Source organism: Geotrypetes seraphini, chromosome 9, assembly GCF_902459505.1.
Source record: "Geotrypetes seraphini chromosome 9, aGeoSer1.1, whole genome shotgun sequence".
Taxonomy (NCBI): Eukaryota; Metazoa; Chordata; class Amphibia; order Gymnophiona; family Dermophiidae; genus Geotrypetes; species Geotrypetes seraphini.
The window spans coordinates 126,082,215-126,102,236 of NC_047092.1; the positions used below are offsets into that span (position 1 = coordinate 126,082,215).

At 40.9% G+C, this 20,022-nt stretch overlaps 1 protein-coding gene across 2 annotated transcripts in view; it reads left to right on the forward strand.

The window, feature by feature from the left end:
- The window catches only part of MYO7B (myosin VIIB), a 302,847-nt gene that overhangs the window by 187,810 nt on the left and 95,015 nt on the right, over positions 1-20,022 (forward strand). The window contains exons 23-28 of one of the 2 annotated variants that reach the window (XM_033957613.1): positions 2,553-2,762; positions 10,513-10,683; positions 12,086-12,163; positions 13,180-13,307; positions 14,421-14,547; positions 18,696-18,815. In XM_033957613.1, the coding sequence (XP_033813504.1) occupies positions 2,553-2,762; positions 10,513-10,683; positions 12,086-12,163; positions 13,180-13,307; positions 14,421-14,547; positions 18,696-18,815 (834 nt within the window). The remainder of the gene's footprint in view (positions 1-2,552; positions 2,763-10,512; positions 10,684-12,085; positions 12,164-13,179; positions 13,308-14,420; positions 14,548-18,695; positions 18,816-20,022) is intronic. The other variant, XM_033957614.1, reaches the window with a different exon arrangement.

Consider the following 20,022-nt stretch of genomic DNA (forward strand, 5'->3'; position numbering starts at 1 on the left):
TGTGTACATTACCCCCCAATTCTATATAGGTCATCCAAAGTGCCATTTTTGTTGTAAACCACTTTAAACTTTTAGTAAAAAGCAGTAGATCAGATCAAAATTTGGGTGCTGGAATTTGCATGCAGGTTTCAAATCCACACACAACTTAATTGATAATGGGCGTAATAAGCACCAATAAGGCACCTAATTGGTATTAATAAGCACTTAGGGCTAGATTCACTAAGGCCATGGACCTCATGCAAATGAGGTCATTCAGAATCACGCACCCAACCGATCACCCGGATCGCTCTCCAGTGATCCTGACGCATGCGCAGACCATCTACTTTGCCTCTAGATGGTCTGCGCATGCTCACCGCGCTTGAAACTTTTTTTTTGAGTCGGGAGGAACTTTGCTTAATTTTTTACTTTGCGAGCCCGTGATTTTAACCCGTGTTAAACCCACAGGTTAAAACCATGGGCTTGCACTGCGGGGAAGGGCAGGAGAGTCAGGGCAGGCAGAGAAGCAGGAGATCGGGGCTGACAGAGAAGTAGGAGATTGCGGCTTGCAGAGATGCAGGAGATTGGGGCTGGTAGAGAAGCAGGATCAGGGCAGAGAGCAGGGCGGCAGAAGGCAGGGCAGTCGGAAAGGACCCCAGCGACTGGTCCTCAGCAGTCGCTTATTTTTTGATCGGTCAACCCAATCCCTCATTTTTTTTTTAGTGAATCGCTGCCTGGGGGTAAGTACGCATTGTGCTCATTGGCATTTTGCTATTCTTGTTCACTCAGTTATACTAGCCCAATTAGTTTACTGTAATTCAGTCTATCATGGTGTTAGTAAAACAAATTTAAAACGATTACAGTTGTTGCAAAAGGGCATAGAGAAAGTAGAGAGGGACAGATTCTTCAAACTTTCAAAAACTACAAGAACGAGAGGGCATTCGGAAAAGTTGAAAGGGGACAGATTCAAAACCAATGCTAGGAAGTTTTTCTTCACTCAATGGGTGGTGGACACCTGGAATGCGCTCCCAGAGGGCGTGATAGGACAGAGTACGGTATTAGGGTTCAAGAAGGGATTGGACAATTTTCTGATGGAAAGGGGGATAGAGGGGTATAGATAGAGGAATACTACACAGGTCCTGGACCTGTTGGGCCGCCGCACGAGTGGACTGCTGGGCACGATGGACCTCTGGTCTGACCCAGCAGAGGCACTTCTTATGTTCTTATGTTCAAAATACCGTGATTAGACTGATTTTTTTTTTTTTTTAATCTTTATTCATTTTTAAACTTTCAACAAGTACATAATAATATCATCATATATACTTTAATATCACTTTTTAATCTTACATATCTTGAAATCATAATACTATTTCTCCCTCCCTCCCTCCATTATATTCTTATAATTTCAGATAATTTAAAATTAATCCTACCCTCCCCCTCCACCCTATGCTTCAATAAATAAAGGGGAAGAAATTAATTTTTAATTATAAACAATCCTTACAATAATTTGTTAATGGCTCCCAAAGATCAATGAATTTTTTATAGCGTCCCTCCTGAATAGCTAATATCCTCTCCATTTTAAAAATATGACATAGTGAATTCCACCAAAAAACTATAACTTAATCTATCATAATTTTTCAAATTTCTTGTAATTTGACTGATTAGACTGATTTTTTTTATAAAAAATAGATTTGAGCATTTTACCTAACTGTTGAAAACTTTACATTGGTTACCAGTAGAATCCAGAGTGAAATTTAAATGTGCATGCTTAGTTTACAAAATAATGTATGGTCAGTTAAGTAATCAAATCGTTCCTGTGACATTTTATGCTTTAAGACAAAGCAATTGTAGATCTGGTTTTTGTTGTATTCATTAGTTTTTCCATCAGCTAAAGGTATTCAATCAAAAGGTTTTGTCTTTCGTTCTATCCCTATTCTCTTTTCTGCTCGGTGGAACGTTTACCGTTATATTTAGGAAAATGTAATTCATATTTAGCTTTTCGAAAACAGTTAAAGACCTTTCTGTTCAATGTATAATTGATTAGTTCTAAATAACTGATCTAAATCTCATTGTAAACCGTGTCAGACTCATGATTAATGGGGATGATGCGGTATACAAGCGGAAAGATTAGATTAACCCCCTCTTCTACAAAGCCGCACTAGCTGCGCGGTAACGGCCCCAAAGGCCATAACGATTTAAAAGGCTTGCCGCGCAGCTTTGTAGAAGAGGGGGTAAGTCCTAATTAGTGCCAATTAATGTCAATAATTGATTGTTAATGGCTCATTAATTAATTATTTGTGCTCATGCCAAATCCCAATTTCAAAATGGTCACCATGACCTCCAGTTTACTTGTTTAAACTGGGAAAAAGGAATATTGTATTTACAATAACACCATATTAAAGCAACTCTGCTTCTGAAAGGAGCAGCTCTACCTTTCCTTTTTCATCAGGGCAGGGGCAAGAGACTGAAAGAAAAGACAGAGGACAAAATGAAAATCAATAGAAGGGGGAGGGATAAAGCTGGAGGTAGTGTGAGAAAGCTATATGGATCTGTAGCTCTGTCTCTGCTTTTCACAGGACCTAGAAGTGGAACCACACATGCTGGAGGAAGTGGACCTAGATATGATTCCAATGACTATAGGACCAGACGAGGAAGTTGATAATCTGGCAGCTTACACATTTCCCAAGTTTGCAGCTACCTATTTCCAGGGATCAGCTACACATTTGCACACCCAACGCCCTCTGCGCCAGCCTCTGCTCTACCATGAAGTGGAGAGCGACATTCTGGTATCCTTTTCCTTTCTTACCCTGTTTGTGTCATACACAATAGAAAGCAAATGGTATTGTTATCTATATGCTGACTGACAATTAGCTCATTTGACATTTGTTGTGGCTGCTGCTTCTTAGGAGGTAGTTATTCAAAAGCCTGTTGAGCAGACCAAGATAACCAACTAATTATTTAGTTTTAAATTCACTTAAATTTAGCTTGTTAAAATCTGGCAAGCTAGGTGTGAAGTATACAATAAAAATCAATACTCCACTCATGAAACGATCTATATTCTGTCACTCATTCTTATATTCTTCTTAAACCAGTTGATTAATCATGTGTTGAATATTTTTTAAGCATTTTTTGTAAACATTTTTTTAAAGCACACTGTTTATGCAGGAAAAGGCCTCAGAGTTAAGGAGTACTACGCTTATAGTCTCATCGACATTCACTGTCAGCGTAGATATAGTCCGAATGTATACTCCATACTACAATCACTGGCCAAAAACCTGCTTAGTGCATTTTTACTATTAGTCTTTAACTTATAACTCTTTAACAATTTTTAACCTATTTTATCTTTTTTTCTTAATTGTAACTTGTGATTAATATATTCAACACTGGAGCTCTGAATACAGACCACTTCACAGTTTGAAAAACTAGCAGAGGTTTACTTATCTTTAGTGTTTGTAGTTCTTCAGTTTTCAATCATAGATTTCATTTACTGTGTGAACATAAGAACATAAGAACATAAGAAATGCCTCCGCTGGGTCAGACCCGAGGTCCATCGCGCCCAGCAGTCCGCTCACGCGGCGGCCCAACAGGTCCAGGACCTGTGCAGTAAATTTCTATCTATACCCCTCTATCCCCTTTTCCAGCAGGAATTTGTCCAAACCTTTCTTAAACCCCAGTACTGTACTCTGCCCTATAACTTCCTCTGGAATTGTATTCCATGTGTCCACCATACGTTGTGTAAAGAAGAACTTCCTAGCATTAGTTTTGAATTTGCCTCCTTTCAACTTTTCCGAATGCCCTCTTGTTTTTTTATTTTCTGAAAGTTTGAAGAATCTGTCCCTCTCTACTCTCTCTATGCCCTTCATGATCTTGTAAGTCTCTATCATATCCCCTCTTAATCTTCTCTTTTCTAGGGAAAAGAGTCCCAGTTTTTCCAATCTCTCAGCATATGAAAGGCTTTCCATCCCCTTAATCAGTCGTGTTGCTCTCCTCTGAACTCTCTCGAGCAATGCCATATCCTTCTTAAGGTACGGTGACCAATACTGGACACAGTACTCAAGATGTGGACGCACCATTGCCCGATACAGCGGCAGGATAACTTATTTCGTTCTGGTTGTAATACCTTTCTTGATTATACCTAGCATTCTATTCGCTCTCTTAGCGGCAGCTGTGCACTGTGCTGTCGGCTTCATTGTCATGTCCACCATCACCCCCAAGTCCCTTTCTTGGGTACTCTCATTCAAAAACATCCCTCCCATCGCATAATTATACCTCAAGTTTTTGCTTCCCACATGCAATACTTTACACTTCCCAACATTGAATTTCATCTGCCATCTCTCTGCCCATTCCCCTAGTTTGTCCAAGTCTCTTTGCAATTCTTCGCAGTCCTCCTTTGTCCGAGCTCTACTAAATAGTTTGGTGTCGTCCGCAAATTTTATTATCTCACACTTCGTCCCTGTTTCTAGATCATTTATGAATATGTTAAAAAGCAGTGGCCTGAGCACCGAGCCCTGCGGAACACCACTCGTGACCTTTCTCCAGTCTGAGTAGTGGCCCTTCACCCCTACCCTCTGTTTCCTACCTTCTAACCAGTTTCTGATCCATCTATGCACGTCTCCGTCCACCCCATGGTTCTTCAGTTTCCGGAGTAGACGTTCATGAGGCACCTTGTCAAAGGCTTTCTGGAAATCTAGGTATATGATGTCTATGGGGTCTCCTCTGTCCATTTGTTTGTTAATTCCTTCGAAGAAGTGCAGTAAGTTAGTCAGGCACGATCTTCCCCTGCAGAAACCATATTGGCTGGTTTTCAGAAGTTCGTTTCTTTCAAAATGTTCATCGATGTTTTCTTTTATCAGTGCTTCCGCCATTTTCCCCGGAACTGAGGTCAGACTCACCGGTCTGTAGTTTCCCGGGTCCCCTCTTGATCCCTTTTTAAAGATGGGCGTAACGTTGGCTATCTTCCAATCCTCCGGAATCACACCTGTTTTCAGAGATAGGTTGCAAATTTGCTGCAGTAGTTCCGCTATTTCCTCCTTTAGTTCCTTCAGAACCCTTGGATGGATTCCATCCGGACCTGGCCACCACAGACTACCGGAACTGGAACTGGAGCCGACGCGGCCAGCATTTCGTGGACCGCTAGTTTGTCCACTGCTTCAGGGCCAATTTTAGGGCACAATAGTATTGCCTCCTTATCTTCTGTCAGAAATTTTTCAAACACCTTTTCCTGCATAAACAGTGTGCTTTAAAAAAATGTTTTAAAAAATGCTTAAAAAATATTCAACACATGATTAACCAACTGGTTTAAGAAGAATATAAGAATGAGTGACAGAATATAGATTGTTTCATATGAGTGGAGAATTGATTTTTATTGTATACTGACTACCAATATACAATAAAAGCTTCAGTTATAATTTCTTGAAGCTTTGAAGCTAGGTGTGAAGGCAGATTTTAGATAGAATGTGGAATGGCAAACTTAGAGCCAGGTAAAATAGATGGACTGCTCATTGATAGCTTCGCACATCCAAAGAGAACAGCGAGTTTAAAAAAGTCATTGTGGGCAAAAAAATAGTTTCTGTAGCTCACATTTGCGTGTGAGTAGTTTTATAACATAGTTTGCTCCCTATTTGCACCAGTAATCACCTCCCTCCGATATTGATCTTCTCTGGCCCCACACCCAAGTCATCAGAATCTGCTAATCCATCCAACCCAATCTCATCCTGATATGAAGACCTCCACTGCATGTCAAGAACCACCTCACTAGGCACCCCTTCTTCCTACAGATATTCTCATACCTTTTCCATTCCCTGGGTTTTACCAGGGTGCCTGGTGTAGTGGGATCCTCACTCAATTTTTGTTCATGCTGGTCCCAGGTTCTAAAATAGAGCCCCAACCCCTAGCAGTGATCTCACTAGGGCTCAGACTGCTAAATAAGAGTAAAGTTCCTTATTTGGCAGCCTGACCCCTAGTTGTAGAATTGAAAGATTACTGTTAAGGGTCACAGGAGCCTTTTTGGAACCCAGAAGCAAAGAAGCAGGAGCAAGTGGAAATCACTCCTGCTTGTATTAGACATAAGGGACCATGATAAGACTAGGGAATGAAGGTGGGGCTTGTATGAGGCCACAGGGGGGTGATCTTGCTGTAGGGGGGTCTTCATAATGAGGGGGGAGATTGGGTAGGAGGATTAGATGGCTAGGTGAGGATCTGTTGCCTAGGGAAGTTTAGGAGGGATAGGATGCCTTGGGAGGGGGGAATAAGCAGGTTCTGATGCATTGGGGGGACTAGAGTAGGATCAATGTTGGGAGAGTCAGGGGGACCAGAATTTGACCTTGCTACTTGCCTCTTCAGGCAGACTCATATTTGTGCCTTGGGCAGGTGTAAATGCTGATATATAGATTTTGTTAAATCAATAAGAATTATTCTTGTAAGATGGAAAATCCACTGCCTGCCTAAATCACTCCCTCTTCCTGCTCTTATCCTGCCTCTTGCAGTACATGAAAATAGCCTCTTTTTAAAATGTGTATGCCAATCTACATCTGTAAATGCTACTATTTACACATGGGGATGCTTCTAAAATAACCACATTACTGTGACTGGTTAATCCCAGTCAGTTAGTGCTGAAAATCAGGCAATAATATTCTCTTAAAAAAAAAAAAAAAAATCAGCAATCCTACTTGATCCATTAAAATATAAAAACTGTCCAGCAGTTTTGTTTTCATTGCTGGCTCCTCCCATCCACTGAATAAAATACTTTAAACATAAATTATATATTTTAAAAAATGGACTTGCAACATCAGGCCACCTTCCCTCCTTCTCTCTCTCCATTCAGGAAATGATAAAAATATGTCCTATGGCAGTAGAAACCCTTTTCTTTCCTTCCTCCCTCTCTATTTTTTTGAAATTATAAAATATGCTCAATAGTGGCTGGAACCCTCCTTTCCCTTCTCTCTTGAAAGAATATAAATGTCCCATGGGAGTAGGTCTCTTCACTCCCTTTCTCACTAGCTTCCTACCTTTTCCCCCCTCCCCCAATCTATCTGCTCAAAGGCCCCTTAACTTGACCAGCTAAAATTGGTCACCTAGTCAAACAAGTAGCTAAATTTAATTAGTCAACCCAGTTAATTTTCAAAGGCTTTGATCTAGCTTGCAAAGTCCTTGCTTAACTAAATAGATCTTGAGTAGCGATTGTGCATTTTTTTATTTAGGGCTCCTTTTATCAAGCCACGCTAGCAGGGTTAACGCGTGCGACATTTCATGACGCGCTAACCCCTGCGCTGGCCAAAAACTACCGCCTTCTCAAGAGGAGGTGGTAGTGGCTAGCGCGGCCGGCGGTTTAACATGCGCTATTATGCGCGTTAAATCGCTAGCGCAGCTTGATAAAAGGAGCCCTTAGTTCTACAGTTATGGAATAATTTGCCTTTAGACTTGTGAAAAGAGGAATCATATATAAAACTTTAAAAGACATCTATAAACACACTTTTATCAACTGGCTTTTTCAAATTGAAGAAATGAGTTTGGGATTGTATTTATGTAGTTATGGATTTTTATAAATAATATTTTTAATTTGTATTAATTAGTTAATTTTTATTATTGATATTTGATTGTCACAGAATTTTATGTATTTGGGAAAAAAGTTCTGTTTTCTTCTTTTTCCTTTCCTAATTCTTGAATGAAGTTTTTTTCTAAATTGTTTTGTAATATATGTTGTAAACCACTTGGATCCTTTTTTGGCTATTATGCAGTATATAAAGTTTTTAATAAACATAAACATAGATCTCTGTTGAAAACTGACCACTGGTGACATTATTGAGCAGGATGGCAGGGAAACTATGAAGCTCTGGCCCAAGCAAATATTAAAATCATCTCTAGACAAAATGTCTGGCTTATTAAAGTATATGAGGTAAGTGTGGTTTAGTTGATGGTACTCTGCAATTTGATATGCCTATGAAAAATAAATCAGAGGACTCCCGTAGTGTAGCTAGAGTGGCGGAAAAATGCAGCCTGTGCCATATGCATGGCACACAAAGCTTAGCGTGCATGGACTGAGGAGAAAGCGCATCAGAGGACGAGTCTAATCGAACAAGATTACCCATGAGTCAAGAATATGAAGCAATGGACTTAATAACAAAAGTTGATTTACAAAAATGGGCCAAAGATATTAAAAGTGAGTTTACGGTGATAAAAGACAAGATTAAGGAGGCCGTTTGAGCTATCGAACAGGAGATTGTTCAACTGATGGGCCATGTTAAGGAGGCTGAAAGACGTATTGGATATCAAGAAGAATTGGTTATGGAACTGCAGACTACTTCTAAAGAAGGACATTTTGGACCGTCTATTGAGAGTAGAAGATCTAGAAACAGGTCACATAGGCAGAATATATGGATCAGAGGAATCCCTGAATCTGACTGTCTTCATGATACTGAGAAAGTAGTACAGGAGATTTATCGTGTTGTGCTAGAGGGGGACAGTGTGAGGAAAGGTAATTCCTGTACCCCTATTAAAGTCAATAGAACACATCAAGCTCTGGCCCATAAACATTGAGATACACCAAGAGACATAATAGCCTACTTACACAATTTTAAGGAGAAAGATCAACTTTTGAGAAGGACGAGATAAAGGATTCATCATGTGGCAGAATCATAAAGTGGAAATTTTCCAAGATCTGTCCTCTATCACATTACAAAGAAGAGAATTCAGAGCAGTGCTGGCAGCCTTAAAACAGAAATCCTTAAAATATAAATGGCTATTTCCTTTTGGACTTTTGGTTGCTATTAATGGACTGCATAAAAGTGGAAGTAAGGAAGAAGTAGGGAATTACAGACCAGTAAGTCTGACTTCTGTGGTTAGCAAATTAATGGAAACACTTTTAAAATAGAGAATGGTGAAGTTTCTGGAATCCGGTGAATTACAGGACCAAAGGCAACTTGGGTTCACTAGAGCAGGGGGTGCCAAAAGGTCGATCGCAAAGACAACGCAAGTTGATCACAGAGCCCATCCCAGGCGCCGCGATAGACTCGTGTTGCCTTTACGTTCTCCCTGTTCCCCAATGCCACAAAAAGCGACTGCAGAAACGCTGGGCACACCAGCCTTACCCCCTCCCCTCTCCCCCCCCCAGATGTCAATTCTGATGTTGGAGAAGAAGTTCCGGGCCATCTGGTGGGCCCGGCGCTACTGCAGTCACTGCTGACCTGTTGCGGCATTGAGAAACAGGGAGAACTTTGCGGCAACGGCAGCTTGGGGGCCTGTTCCCAGACATCGGTGGTGGCTTGGGAGCCTGTTCCCAGACAACAGCCCTGGCGATGGCTTGGGAAGAAAGAAAGGACAGAAAAAAAGGAAGAAAGGGGAGACAGAAAGAAAGACAGGGAGACAGAAAAACATGGAGGCAGAACAGGGACACAGAAAGACAGACAGGGAGACAGAAAGAAAGAAAGACAGAGAGAAAAAAAAGAAAGGGGGCAGGGAAAGAGAAAGAAAGAAAGAGGACGGGGCAGGGAGAGAGGAATAAAAAGTTGGACTCATGGAAGGACAGAGATGTTGGTTGGGGAATGGAATGAGGTCTGGAGTAGACGAAGCATGCAGGAGGCAGAAAGAAGGGAAGAAATATTGGATGCACAGTCAGAAGAAGAAAGTGCAACCAGAGACTCATGAAAACACCAGACAACAAAGGTAGGAAAAATAATTTTATTTTCAATTTAGTGATCAAAATGTGTCCCTTTTGCGAATTTATATTTGCTGTCTCTATTTTGCACTATGGCCCCTTTTACTAAATCACAGTAGCGGATTTTACCGCAGGGAGCCTATGAGCATCGAACAGCGGGGCATTCAGTACAGATCCCTGCACTAAAAACCACTATCACGCACCTAAGGTCATCTCCACCCCTAACCACATCTACTTTGACCGTAGGCACCACTAGGTGCCATGCTTAGACATGATCCTGGTACCTTTTTTAAACAACTTTTTAATTGGTCAATTACCACACTGATTAAAACCAATTAAAGCAATTAAGTTAGGCAGCAGTAGGGTGCCTACCACCGCTTAACATATGGCGCCATTTATAAAATCACAGTGTGTGTATATATGTGTGTGTGTGTGTATATATATACATACACATATATTTGTCTGCTTTCACAATTACAGGAGGTTATGTGTTGCTCTAGCTAAATTCTGATCTGAAATATTGTTGGCAATTAATGCCATGGGTGTTCATGTCTAATTCAAAATGTAAACAAATTCATCCTTTCTGTGTTTGCAAACAGACAAGCCATTTGAACTCTTCGCATAGTCACTTATCTGAACCTCTGAAAGTCCTGTTTATCAGCATAGTGGATGAATATTTTTGAGGGGCATTTGCATAATTTGTTGTGCTAATTAGGTTGGTTAACATATTCTGAATAACTTAATAATTGGATTTGTTGAATATTCACAAAGACTGGATTTGGGAACCACTATCCTAGCCAAGTACATTGCCATGTTTAGTACTTAACATGTGTAGTAGTGATTTAGCTTTGCATCATTTACATGTTTTTGTATTTCTTTTGCAGGCCTCCCTGGCAGTGTGGAACATCATCCTTCGATTTATGGGAGACCTTCCAGAGCCAATATTATTTGCCTCTAATATGAACAGCGGGGCCAGCTCTGTTATGAAAGAGATCTATAACAGTTTCAGCAAGAAGAAGAACATCCAACCAGGGATTAATGAGAATCTGTATCAGGTCAGAAAGTCATGTTGTTAATCTTGACTATCAAAATAATTGTTCAGTCCATGGCTGTAAAAGGTGACATGATTTTATACCCAGTGTAAGAAAATATGCCAGATCCTTTTGGGCAGTGCTTTTCAATCAGACTCTTAAAACCTACCTAACCAGTCAACTTTTTAGAACATCCACAGCAAGGCCAGCCCTATCACTAGGCATAATAGGGATCAACCTATGGTGACAGAATTTGAGGGGCAATAGCAAGTCATCAGCATGTCAGCAAGATAACAGAAGACCAGCACTTCAAAGCCACTGCCAACATAGCATTAGAATTTTGAGTATCCACAGGTGCTCAAAGCTGGTTGAATTCTATCCTCTCTAACAGGAAGTTTATGTAAGAGGGCTAGAACCCTACAGATCAGGAGCATATGAGATGCTCAAAGACCACTGCTCTCAGTTGCATTCTGCAGCAGCTGCCTAGAGCAGGAATAGAAGTAGGGTTCAGGCAGTAGCAAAGGAAGAGGTTGTGCATTTGGGCTGCAGAAACTCGAGGGAACAGTATAGTTTAGGGGATGAAGAATTTTTGTGCACAAAAGAAGAGCAGGACTTGGGTGTGATTGTATGTGACAATCTTAAGGTGGTCAAACAGGTTGAAAAGGCAACAGCGAAAGCTAGAAGAATGCTAGAGTGCATAGAGAGAGGTATGGCCAGTAGGAAAAAAGAGGTACAGTATTGATGCCCCTTTGGTGAGATCTCATTTAGAATATTGTATACAATTATGTAGACCAAAGCTTCAAAAATAAATAAATAGAATGGAGTTGGTCCAGAGGAAGGCTACTAAAATGGTTGGTGGTCTTTATCATAAGGCATATGAGAACATACTTAAAGATCTCAATATGTATACTTTGGAAGAAAGGTGGGAGAGGGGAGATATGATAGAGACGTTTAAATACATACTTATCATAAATGCACATGAGAAGAGTCTCTTTCATTTGAAAGGAAGCTCTTGAATGAGAGGACATAGGATGAAGTCAAGAGGTAATAGGCTCAGGAGAAATCTAAGGAAATACTTTTTTACAGAATGGGTAGTAGATGTGTGGAACAGTCTCCCGGAAGAGGTGGTGGAGACAGAGACTGTGTCTGAATTCAAGAAAGCTTGTGAATAGGCAGGTGGGATCTCTTAGAGAGATGAAGAGATAATGGTTACCATGGATGAGCAGACTGGATGGGCCATGTGGCCTTTATCTGCCATCATGTTTCTATGTATATTTATTGTTGATATTATGAAAACCCAGCTAGCAAAGCAGGTCTCAAGGACCAGGTTCAGAACTGCTTCTACAGAGTACTAAATTGAGTATTCCTCTCATCAGATAAGGAAAAAGGAGCAAGAATTCTGATCAGATTCATTATTTTCTCACAGAAGGCAAATGGAAGGATAAAGGGCTCAAAGGAGATTTCTTCCATGAAGCTGAAACGTTCATCCAGATTAACAGGACAGGTGAGTATTCATTAATAAAATCTAGTCTCTGTGTTGTTGTAGGTCTCATCACACCAAAAAGTACCAAGGACAGGACAATCAAAAAGGTTTATTAGTGGACCTAACAAAGGCCTGCATCAGGGGTCATCCAATTAAAACAAGGTTCTAAACTCAGGGGTGTCCAACCTTTTGGCTTCCCTGGGCCGCATTGGCTGAAAAAAATTTTTCTGGTGCCACACAAACACTGCAGCAAGACAGAGGAGAGAGCCGGCATGACGGTAAACACCCGGGGGCAGCAAAGGAAAACACTGCATCGCCCTCGACCGGGGCCACAGGTTGGCCACCCCTGTATGATTACTCAAAGCTGTTTCACTGCCATTGAATAAAACCAAGACTGCTAATAAGATTACATTTGGAGCTTCGAGTTAGAGACAGACATTTTGATACAGCTCCTGATTGAGATATTCAAAATATTGCCATTTGTTCTGCTTTAAGTAGAAAATTCAGAAGCATGATACCTAGTATCAGCATCTTCAAAATGTCCCTCTTTGACGCTCCCTGTCCCTTCTTCCCTTTTTCTGTCCCCCCTTCTTTTCCCATTCACCTCATTTACCACTGCTGCTGCCGCCACCACCACAAATGAGAACAAACAAGAGAAGGAACATAACTTTTTATTAGGCTGTTTCCTCCTCCTCTATCCCTGGGAACTCTAGCTACACTTTGAACAATGAGAGACATTATGGCTTCAGGCAGCAGAAAACAAAGACATGGTCCAATGCCCTACTGCCATTGTTTTCCTCCTGTCAACTCTGATCGGCAGTGGTTGCTAAGAAGGGATATTGAAGAAGGAAAAGTGGAGGTGAAAAGGAAGGAAAAGACTCCAAATCCTCTCAATATTGAGAGTGGTATGGATGCTTGACCACTCTCCAGACTGGCAACTGGCCCAATTAATTCATTTTTGTCTATTCTGTAAAGAGGCATATTTAATGAAAAAAGTGGTGAGTGTTCCTTCATAGATATTTTGTATTTTCTTATAGGTGTTGAGCCAGCTAAGCAATGGAGAAGATTTGCTTGAGAGAGAAAGCCCATTGACGGACAGACCAATGTCTAGTCTGGAAAAAGTGCACTTTATTATTGGCAATGCAATTCTGCACCCAGATATCAGGTGTGGGTCACACAGCTTTTAGTGTATTTTAAATTTCTCTCCAGAGAACTTGAGCATAAACTGAGAATCCAGTGTTTGTTTCCCTCTCCAGGAAATGTGCAGTATGCTGTGATCCTTGCTGAAGAGCCATATTTTGTCCATTTGCAATGGCATAGTGAGGGAAAGAGGCACCCAGAATCACTGCTCCATGGGTCCCCCCACTCCATCTCATTCTTATCTATCACACGCCTCCTACGTACCTCTTCAAATCTTCGCTGGCTGCAAGCAGCATCTCCTAACCGCTGCCTGCACCGGCCTCAGCTCTCCTTCTGATGTCACTTCCTGGTCTCATGACCAGGAAATGATGTCAAAAAGAGAGTTGAGGTTGGTGCAAGCAGCAGCTAGGAAATGCTGCTTGCTGCTGGCAAAGATCTGAAGAAATGGGTGGAGAGAAAAAGAGGTGCTAGCGCTTACACCAAGATGGCGCCCGGGGCAGTCCACCCCCCCCCCTCACTATGCCACTGTCTATTTGTATAAGGTAGAGTCTGTTTGTCTTTCGGGAGATATATTGTTTTTGATAGCTCTACTTATTCATCTCAGAGAATAAATTCTGGGACTGTTATTCTGAAATTTTTATAATATATTGGATTCTGTATGTACTAAGCAGGTAATAGACTTAGGTGCAGTAGCCCACTGAGCGCCTTCCAACCTGAGAGGCTTATCTTCCAGTACTATATTGCAATTTGTTTTACTATAACTATGCATTGTGTTGCCATGGCAAGATACAGACTAGGTTTCCAGGCCTTTCTTCTACGCAGGTAATGCCAGTGTTGTTACTATTGTCACAGAAATGTGATCCTCCACCACCAATACTGTTCCATACTGCTGCTGTCCAAATGGGTGGTTTTGTTTTAGTCTGTTACCTCAGCTCAGACCTCTCCACTTTGAAAGACCCTGCCAATAATTAATCTACCAAAGGCATAGTTCTCAGCATCATTGATACATGCAAGTCTTTATGGCACAACAAGCTGCAAACCAAGCAAGGATCTTTATATATACTGATGTATAAAATGCATTATGAATATACAGCTTTTGCTATCCTGTGATCCTATTATTTTTCTTTGTGTTTTCCAGAGATGAGATTTACTGCCAGATCTGCAAACAGCTATCTGAAAATAATAACAAGAACAGCCTGATTCGAGGATGGATCTTGATGTCACTTTGCCTCAGCTGTTTTCTCCCTACAGATAAATTTATCAAGGTATGGTTAGTACGAGAAACTCTCATGTGGTCAAATGAGTCAGACACCATCCTTTCAAGTATTTCCTTCACATGCTTCTCTAGAGTTGAAAGGTGAGCAGTAACGTATCATGAGACACCTGTGATTCTTACCCAGTTGTTGAAGGCTGTTTTTGAGTCACACTTGCGATTGTGAGCTCAAGCACTTACCCTGGAAAGTTGTATTTTTTATAGTAGTCATTATAGCCTACCAAAATAGTGAGCTTCAAGATCCAATGATCCAAATTTCAAGAAAGGACAGCAGTTTATCTGACATTCTAACTTGAAGTGATGTGAAAATTTCAACTTGACCAGTGCATCATCATGCGAAAGAGGCTGCCCTCCATAGGTCAAATTATAAATTACCTCTATTTTTCTATCTAAAGTAGGCCCATCCAGCTTTCTGTTTCTATTACTCCTAACTTTTCAATGAACAAATGCAGAAGCTTTTACAGGTTACAGATTCTGTTACTATTCTGTCCCTGCTTGTTTTAACAGGGTGGAATGCATCAGATCTTATGTATTAAAAGAGTGATGGCAGAGTTGGTGAGATTTGAAAAGCTGCAATGTAAAATTTTTATTATTTACTTACTTACAAAGACCAGTTCTGGTTTCTAGGTGGTTAACAATACTAAAAACTGGGAAAGGAGAAAGAAAGAAGAGGGAGAAAAAGAAAAAAAGGAAGTATGGTTGAGGCGAGTTAGTGGAGCAGTAAATTAGGCTTCCATAAAAAGATGGGTTTTGAGGCCATCTTACATTTGGGATAGGAAGTTTCCTGATAGAGTAATTCTGGAAAAGCATGCTAAAGCTTGGGTCCTAGGTAGCTTAGGCATGAGGGAGGAGGTGGGAGTACAAGCTGACTGCTGTTGGTTGAGCAAAGTGTTCTGGAAGGAATATAAGGAGTGAGCAAATGCTTGATATAATTGGGGGCAGCCCTTTGAAAACTAAAGTTAGAATTTTGAATTTGATACATGAGGAGATAGGCAACCAGTGTTCTTCTTGGAGTAGAAGGGTGATAGAAGGTGAGCAGCAGTCAGTTAGATGAGCTGAAGACTACTCTAATCTATTTAAAGGGAATTACAGTAGTCAAGGTTAGGGATTACAAAGCTAAGAAAGAGGGACTGGTAGCAATGAGTATAACCCTGAACTCGTTGGAGACCGAAGAAGGATGCACAAAGGACAGAATTGATCTGAGGTTTGAATGTGAGGTAATGATCAAAGACTATTCTAAGAATTTTAATGTTATTTTTTAAAAGGGATCAGATGATTCATGGTGAGGGGAGGAGAAGGTACATTAGATAGATAGGTACATTAGATAGATTGTGAGCCCACCGGGATAGACAGGGAAAAATGCTTGAGTACCTGAATAAATTCATTTAAATCATTCTAAGTTCCCTTGGGAGAACGGTATAGAAATTGAATAAACAAACAAACAGAAGGATTGGTCAAATGAGGATTAGGAAATGAATTGCTTCACATTTGCTGGTGTTGAGGAGTAGAAGATGATTTTGTAGCCAAGCAGAAACTTTCTTAAGGCAGAGGTAAGCTCAGATGGATCGACTGTGAGATGGTCCAAAATCTGAATGTCATCAGCATAGCAGAAAGGAACACAGCTGCTAGATTGAATCACAGTAAGAAGGAGGGTGATGAAGACATTAAAGAAGGTGGGTTCTAGGATTGAAGGGAGAAGAATGAGACTGATGGTACGTGAACTGGAAAGATCTAAGAACATAAGAACATAAGCAGTGCCTCCGCCGGGTCAGACCATAGGTCCATCCTGCCCAGCAGTCCGCTCCCGCGGCGGCCCAAACAGGTCACGACCTGTCTGTATCACCAGAAGGGGCTCCCTTGCCACCTTGGTTTCTCATTTAAGTCCTGTCTTCCTATCGAAGTCCTAACCCTCCGGTCTTGCACATGCACGACCTGGTTTGGTTTCTATACTCATTACCTGGTTAGCTTTCTATACTTGTGTTACATCCCAGCTCCTCCCTCAGTATCCCATGATCCCTTTATCCTTCAGGAATCCGTCCAATCCCTGTTTGAATCCCTGTACCGTACTCTGCCTGATCACTTCCTCCGGTAGCGCATTCCAAGTGTCCACGACCCTTTGGGTGAAAAAAAACTTCCTTGCGTTTGTTTTGAACCTATCTCCCTTCAGTTTCTCCGAATGCCCCCTCGTATTTGCTGTCCCCTTCAGTCTGAAGAATCTGTCCCTATCCACCCTCTCTATGCCCCTCTGTTAGTAAGGTAGCTGTAACACCATTTAAAAATAGTACCTGTTACACCAGTTGCACTCAAATGAGAGAGAAGGTGGTTATAGTTGATGAGATCAAAAGCTGATGAAAGAGAAAGAGAAACCACCACCACTGAGAAGTGTTGATCCAAAGATGTCCTAATTATATCATGAAAGGCAACCAGTAAGGTTGCCATACTATGGCCCTTCCTGAATCCCTCTTGGTAGGGAAGTAATGTAAGTAATTTCTCTAGGAAGAGTTCTCAAGGACTTTAGAAAAGAAAGGAAGATTGGATACAGGTCTGGTTGGCAGAGTGAGGGATCAAGTGAGGGCTTTTTAAGGAGGAGAATATCAAGAGCATGTTTCCAGGTGGTTAGAACATATCCAAGAGTGACACTAGCTTGTAGGCTTAGATGAAATAGCAGAAGCAATTGTGGAGCCAGATGTTTAAAGAGGTGAGCTTGCCAAGGGTCTAACGCTGAGACAGAGGAGTTCATGTCTTTAACATCTCTCAAAGAGGACAGTTTAAATGAAGCCCAGTTGGAGAAAGGAGAGGGAGTTTGGCAGTACGAGGGCTAGAGGGACAGAAGGCAGAATGCAGGAGGAAGAAAAGGAAAGGGTAGGAGTGCAAAAGGAAGCCTGAAGCATGGAGCTGCTGTGGAAATTTCACCCAGTTCCTCTGATTTGTAGGTCACTGCACTAACCATTAGACTACTCCTCCACTCTGTAACCCTTCCTTGGTGCCTCCTGTAAGCTTGGACCCAAAGAGGGTGTAGGGGTGAAAGAGAAGACACTTTCCTTGCCTTCTAGGTTTGTGTGGGATAGAGAGAGGGGATTCTTTTCAAAGCACAGTAGCACACTGATATACACTAAAGATGGTGAGTGAGACCCACTGAATCAACTCCAAAATAACAAAAAGATCCCACTGCTCAAAACATAAGTTTTAAAAGGGGGAGGAAACCTGCTTCCTTTTAATATTGATATTATAAAATCTTTCCCACTAAGTCTTCTTTTAAAACCATATTCATTTGTAATACTGTTCAATGTATCTTCAAATTTACTTATCTCAAATGTAGCAGGCCTGCTAAAAGGAAGAAAGAAATATAATAAATAAAAAAGGAAGGAGGAGGGTTTTTAGGAACCTTGTCAGACTTGGCTGAAGTTGATTCCCTGTCACCAAGCAGGTTTCTGAGATCCTTTACCTCCCCCTTTTTACACCTTATGTTTTGAGTAGTGGGATCTTTTTGTTATGTTGAGATTCTTTTCAACCCTCGCGCCTTAACATAAAGTGGATACATTCTCCTTTCACAGTATTGTTCACCCAGAAGAAGTTGCAACCTAGTTCAGGATTTGGTTGAAAGAAAAGTCTCTTCTGAATAAGTTAAACTAAAAAAGAAAAGAAAAATAACATAAGAACTGGTATACTGCATCAGACCAAAGGACAATCAAACCCAACATCCCATTTCCAATAATGGCCAATCCAGATCACAATTACCTAGCAAGATCCCAAAAGGTAGATTTCATGCTGCTCATGATTGATCTTAGTCTAACTTAACATGGCTTTTCTTATGTTCTTAAAGCAGTTTAACAAAATGCAATAAAGAAACAAAAGTACATTTAAAAAAAATACAGTTGTAAATATTCAGAAGGGTAAATTCTGAAGCAATTAATGCATAACTTTTGGCCAGATATGTAGCTAAAGTAGTTGTATAGGTTATCCATATAGCAGCCGGATATTGCTGCTGTATATATAGTTTGATGGCAGTTAGTGTATGGCATAGACTATGCATGTAGCAACACTATATATATTTTTTAAATGCCGTGGCTAGCTTAAAAAAAAAGCACTGACCACCCACACTGAATATTGACCAAACTTGTTTCTGCTTTGTGTGCCCAGTACCTCGTTAATTTTATCCATGAGGGACTACCAGGATATGCACCATACTGTATAGGACGACTGAAACGTACCTTTGCAAATGGAACTCGCAGTGAGCCCCCGAGCTGGCTGGAACTTCAGGTACTCTATCCTTTATGTCTGCACTTGGTTGTCTTTTCTTAGTAAATCCAGGCAAAAAGTGCCATATTGAAGTTAAACCCCTCCATTTATCCATGCTACAGATACAGATGCTACAGATTTGCTCCACCTGCTCCAGGAGTAAGAGAGTAGAACAGACTTCAGACCTTTCAGTACTTTGTTTTTCTGTAGGCATTGCCAACTATAATACCAACTTTTATAAAAGCTTTATGATAGCAATGTTTTAAAAAGGATTTAGCCTGGTAACTAAGGGTTCCTTTTACTAAGGTGCGCTAGCGTTTTTAGTGCATGCACAAAATTACAGCACGCTAAACCACACAATACGCTTCTAGAATAACGCCAGCTCAATGCTGGCATTAAGGTCTAGCGCATGCAGCAATTTAGCACGTGCTATTCCACGCATTAAGGCCCTAACGGACCTTAGTAAAAGGAGCCCTAAGTCACTAGGCCAGAAGTTCCCAAATCTGTCCTTGGGGACCCCAAACAGTTGATTTCTTAAGATATCGAAAAAGGCTATTCATAAGATAGTAAATGCAGATCTATCTCATACATATTCATTGTGAATATCCTGAAAACCTGGACAGGTTTGGGAACCTCTGCACTAGGCTATAGTCCCCTGATAGAAAACTGTCCCCTCACAGCGACTAAAATTACACCTGAGGTTTCACAATGAGTAACAGATTAAAAAGAGGTTTTACCAGGGGGGTGTTTTTAGGTTGGGAGAGTAAGCTACGCCCATGTTATTATGTTTGGGGCGGGCCCTATGGATGTGATGGTATAATGGGTATAATAATTGTTGTAGCACAATGAGGTGTTTTTACGTTTGTAATTTGTTATTATGAGCTGTTTGTAAACTGCTATAGCATTTCATTTTTTAGCAGTATATTAAGTATTAAAATCAAATCAAATTATATATTTCCTTTGCCCCCATAATGCCACCCACAGCAAAAATGGGTTCAAAGTGGTGAGCACTTTTGTGCCCACCTACCATATGAATAATTTTTAAAAGTACTGTAGATTACCCTAAGTGTTTCCTTTTGAAAATTACCTAAAACGCCTGCAGGTATTAAAGTAACTGCATAATTATTTGGCAGCAATGAGAGGTACTGAAATTTTTCCTCATTGGGACACCTCAGTGCTGGAAATTGAACCAGAAACCAGCTATTCATTTTAGATGAGCTATAAAATA